The 4,985-nt window shown below is 34.5% G+C and overlaps 1 protein-coding gene across 3 annotated transcripts; it reads right to left on the bottom strand.

Annotated features, from left to right (window-relative positions):
• Positions 1-2,509: 2,509 nt before the first annotated feature.
• On the bottom strand, positions 2,510-4,714 carry LOC107950135 (protein HAIKU1). Of its 3 annotated transcripts, none has more exons than XM_016884917.2 (2): positions 4,509-4,714; positions 2,510-4,287 (listed from the first exon to the last, which is right to left on the bottom strand). In XM_016884917.2, exon 2 carries the CDS (start codon positions 3,972-3,974, stop codon positions 2,952-2,954), a length of 1,023 nt encoding a protein of 340 aa, XP_016740406.1. In that variant the 5' UTR covers positions 3,975-4,287; positions 4,509-4,714; the 3' UTR covers positions 2,510-2,951. The 3 variants fall into 3 exon arrangements, with proteins under 3 accessions (XP_016740406.1, XP_040960542.1, XP_016740413.1); XM_041104608.1 differs by having other exon boundaries at positions 2,510-4,310; positions 4,509-4,713; XM_016884924.2 differs by having other exon boundaries at positions 2,510-4,048; positions 4,509-4,713.
• Positions 4,715-4,985: the final 271 nt, after the last annotated feature.

Below are 4,985 nucleotides of genomic sequence, written 5' to 3'. Positions count from 1 at the left end.
CAATCTAAATTGAGCCAACCTAAACTAATCCAATCTACCAACTTGACAAGTATATATACGTGTCACAAGCCACACAAAGAAGTCCACAACCAAGGCGCACTCTGATGTTTCCTCTTATTCACTGGGAGTCATTCGGCCTGACAGGACTGACCCATTACTGGGAAGAAACTAAAGGCTCATCTACTTCAGTACTAGTTAAATTGTAAACATTGCATTTTACTAGGATAATTATTGTAAATCCTAAATAATAAACATTTATAGAATTTAAATCCCTATGGGAACTAATATCAACTATTGTTATAATTCAATTTATATCATTGGATCTAGGGAGCTTAACTATAAATAAAGTCTTCCCCTTCATTTATAATGATTCCATTTTTAAGTTAAAAAATCACTTAAGGCCACGCGGTGTACGAGATTTTTAAGTTAAAAAATCACCTAAGGCCATGCGGTGTACGAGACTAAAATTCTAACCCCGTGACATACGTACGTACTATAATTACAGTCTCTAAGTCAATTTGGGGTTTGGGTCACTTAAGATTTAAGTCATTTGAGATTGATATCATTTAGATTTGAAATACAGGTTAAACAGACACCAATTTGAATTGAAAAATTAGGTTAAATTCTTATATTAGTTATTTTACTTTGTGGAAGTTATAGATTTAATCCCTATACTCATATTTGATTAATTTTAATCCCTATACTCCTCAAATTGTGCAATTATAGTCCTACATTTTTTCAAATTTTGAAAATTTATTCTTGACTCAAACACTAGCAATTACATCCATTTTGTTAAATTCAATTACTATTCCTATATTATGAAGCATAGACACAGCTCTTCTCCTCTTGTACCGGTGTCATACAAGTGTTCGACACGGACAAGCCGTGAATATACCCGAATACGTACAGGATATGTCGAAATATATCAAAGAAAAAAAGTAACACGCGGTCAAGACACTAGTGTTCGACAATGGATACGGTCGGACACGATCAACTGGCGGCTGGCGAGCAGAAGAAGCAGTCTGCTGATGAAGAAAAAAGAGGAAGAAGACTTGTGGCAGTAGAAAGAAATAATCGTCTCTAGAGTTAATTTTTCTATTACGTTGTTTTTAGTTAATGGGCTATGCTTGCTTTTTATTTAACGCACGCTATATTTTGAGTCTTAGAAACTATTACAAATAACATTCAATTCTTAAAAAAATTAACTTATAATATTTAAATTAATTAAGATTAAATTAGATTAACAAATGGTACTATTATTTTAATATATGGTGGTAAACAAATAAAGTATTTTAACATTAAAATACATAAAAAAAATTATTGCTATGTCTTGCCGTACTCATATCCTTATTTTTTTGAAAATCATCATGTCACCGTGTTGTACTTGTATTGCATGTCCGTGTCCATGCTTCATAGATCTTATACTATGTTTACAATTGTAGAGTTAGCCCATATCTTCCTATTAGATCATTCTCAATCTCTATACTTTTTAAATTTTGAAATATCAACATTAATACAAATGACAATCGTTAATTTATTAACTGAATCTTTAATGGGCAAATATGAAAATAACAAACTAACATGATAATATGTTTGTCGCATTAGATATTGAAAATACCAAAACTTAATAAATTTAATAGTTATTATTTGGACTGAAATTTTAAAATTTGAAAAGCATTACGCTAAAATTGACCAAATTAAACTGCAAGGAGTAATAGAAAATTTTAACCTAAAATTACCAAAAAAAACCTTCACAAAAAAAAATCAATCTAGTAAAGTCACTAAATACAAAAACTAACATTAAATTTTAATGAAAGATGGTCCATTTCCTTCCCCTCAAAGGAAAGCAGGCTAATGTCTCTAATGGATTCAAAGTCAAGCATATCGAAACACTTTCCCCTAAAGCTTTGTTTCTACCCATTCTCTCAACAAACCCTAAGCTTCAATCCAACTTCCAAAGCATATATATATAACATATATACACACATATTTTTAGATGAAAGTCCCTTAGAGATCACTATATTACAGGGACTGTACAAATTTAATCCATCAAATAAGACCAATCTGGAATAAATCTAACATTTACCGTTTAATAGAGTTAATCTTTTAAGATTGTTTATGACTCTGTACATGAAATCTTTTGTTTGGAATTGAATTGCAATTGAGAAATATAATTTTCAAGACATTTTTTATACAATAAATGTTAATTTTATTACAATTTAGACTTATTTGATTCTTTTTAATAGTTTAGGGACTATATTGGTCTATTTAATAATAGAGAGACTAATTTGATCCAGTCCCTAAAATATAGGGACCTCCCGGGTACTTTAACCTATATATATAATATGAAGCAACACAAAATATGACACCATTGGAACCCCTCATATGTACAACTATACCTATGGGCATCATCAAACAAAGTGAAACATTAGGCATCATAACACTTGCAAAAGGAGTCTCATTTTAACACCAAGGACCCTTTTATTTTAATTGACATGGAAAAAACAAATAATGAAGAGTGCTTGAATATTTTATTGCCACAAGCTCATTCAAATGAACAAGAATTCAACTAAAACTAACTAGGATTCGATACACAACAATACAATAACATAAGAACTTTTCAACTAAATTACCTACCTATGAATTTTCCTTTTTTCACCTGAGATCCTAAGAGTACGACCCTCCTTTCATGTTTACAGATCCTGTCAGGATGTTCAAACTCAAAAGTTATCCAATATCTTCACTATATTCCTATGTAAAACTTGTCCCGAGGATACAAAGAGCATTGCAGCAGTTATAAAAGCCGAAGTGCAAACTTGCGAAATCAATATGGACAACACAAAAGACAGAAAGAAAATAAAGAAAACACTTACATGAGCAGTATACATTGTACTTGAAAACGATCGAGCATGAAAAAGGTACCAATTTCCTCAACGAGTATGGAACTAGGATTATTGATCCCTCCATCTTGGACTTGGGAAAGGAAAAAAACCAGAAGGTGACAATGGGAAAAAACCAGGAGATGGTGGAGGTTGAGGCCCTGGACCTAAAACCCCTGGTTGACCCATGGAGGAGAAAGCAAAATTAGGACTAAGTGGAGGAAATTGAACCCCGGGAGAAAGTAAACCGTAAGGGGAGCGAGGGGACAACAAATTCATATAGCCAGTAGGTGACGGCAAAAGGAACTGAGAAGTTGGTGAAGGTAAAAGGCCAGGTCCATTCATTCGTGGTGATGGCAGATTGGACATTGGTGGAATGGGACCATTCATTCGTGGAGGAGGGAGATTAGGTGCCATTGGTACAGGACCATTTACTCCTCTTGGTGAAGGAAGAGCCGGCATTGGTGGATTAGGAAGCAAACCAGAAGACGGTGGTGGAACGTGAGGTTGCCCTGGAACCAGCGGATGTAGTTGAGGTTGAACTTGATTTCCAACTGGACTTGGATCTATAAGAGAAGTTTGAAGATATCGCATATAAGCAGATATAGGAGAGTCAGCTGTGTTTGCCCATGGAGCATCACCAGGAACCATAGGTTGCATCATTGTAGATGGTGGTTGTCCATATTGACCAGGTGGTCCAGGCCTAACTAAGCCAGGGTTATTATATGGACCAGGAGGTGGAACCGGAGCCGGTGCATGAGCAGGAACAGGGGCAGGGACAGGAGCCAGGGGAGGAATATGAGGCCGATTGATTGGTGTCAATGGTGGAGGCCTAATTCTCTGCAACCTCATACTTTGGGGTTTTGGTGGATTCTGTGGAGGCCTTGGCAAAGGATCATTATGTGACGGTGAACCAGTGAGTTGTTGAACAATGTTCCTGAAATCATTCTTGCTAATATTGTAAACTTGAGGCTGAGGCTGTTGCCTAGTCGCATTATTAGCGAAATTAGGTTGATGCAACGGGCTCTTCTTTATATTCTTCCCGATTTTGTTCACGCCAAGATGATCATTAAGCCGATTCTTCGAATTATCCATTTCACCACAAAACTGAACCACAACAAACTAACCCCAAAATTTCCAAACACCCACAAAATCAAACCATTCAAAACCTTCAACAAAATATCCAAAAAAAAAACCCTTAAAATTCAAGCTCAAGCACCAGCTAGAAATCTTTCACAGCAACAACCTAAAACTTCACATATGCTACAAAAGTGTAGTAACTAAAAAAGCATCAAACTTTATGATTCCAAGTTCAAATCTCCACCAAAAATCAACCAAACCCAAAAACCCTAAATATAAATCCTTCAAATTTCCCCCATAGAATGGCTCAAAACCCTAATTCAGTTTCCTGCATCGTAAACATAAAAATACCTAAACTCAAAAAAACAAATCTCAGATATGCTCAGATATGCAGACAACAATAAAGATCAAACATTCGAAAAACAATTAGTCCCAAAAACCAAAACCCATATCTTAAAATTCAATCAATTTCACAATAAGATTAAAACCGCAAGTAAAAATTAAAAATATATATAAATGAGAGAGAGAAAATGGGGAGAAAAAACATACCAGGTTTTGTAATTATGAATTCCCAGTGTAGATCTTCCTTCTTTTTGTAGAATGAGGGAAAAAAGGACTGAATTGAAAGAAAAATCAAAGGAAAAAGATAGCCAGAAAGGAAAGTAAACCCTAGGGCTAGCGAAGGAGCTGCTGGTAGAGACTAACGTGCGCTGTGGGTCGATGAGGAAATGAATATTGAGCTTCATTTTGACCATTTTTTTTCCTTTGATTATTTTTTTTTTCTTCTATTATGCGTTGTGTGGGTCCAATCATTAGTGACGAAAAATTGACGTGGAAGATAATGGAATAATGAGAAAATAAAAATTAGAGCTGGGCCAAAAAATATGTAAAGTTTAAGTTTTGATCACTGAATTTAAAAATATTACAAAATGATCATTAAATTATTTGAAATTTTTTATTTAAGTAATCAGGTTGTTAAATTTGTTGTTGCGTGGCTTTCCTTATTTACACCACTTGCATTAACCG

This window comes from Gossypium hirsutum, chromosome A03 (genome assembly GCF_007990345.1).
Source record: "Gossypium hirsutum isolate 1008001.06 chromosome A03, Gossypium_hirsutum_v2.1, whole genome shotgun sequence".
Classification (NCBI taxonomy): domain Eukaryota; kingdom Viridiplantae; phylum Streptophyta; class Magnoliopsida; order Malvales; family Malvaceae; genus Gossypium; species Gossypium hirsutum.
The sequence above is the reverse complement of the archived record's forward strand: the minus strand, read 5'-3'. Positions and strand labels throughout refer to the sequence as shown.

Coding starts and splice junctions, on each gene's coding strand:
- LOC107950135 (XM_016884917.2), bottom strand. CDS start 3,974: ATGGATAATTCGAAGAATCGGCTTAATGATCATCTTGGCGTGAACAAA.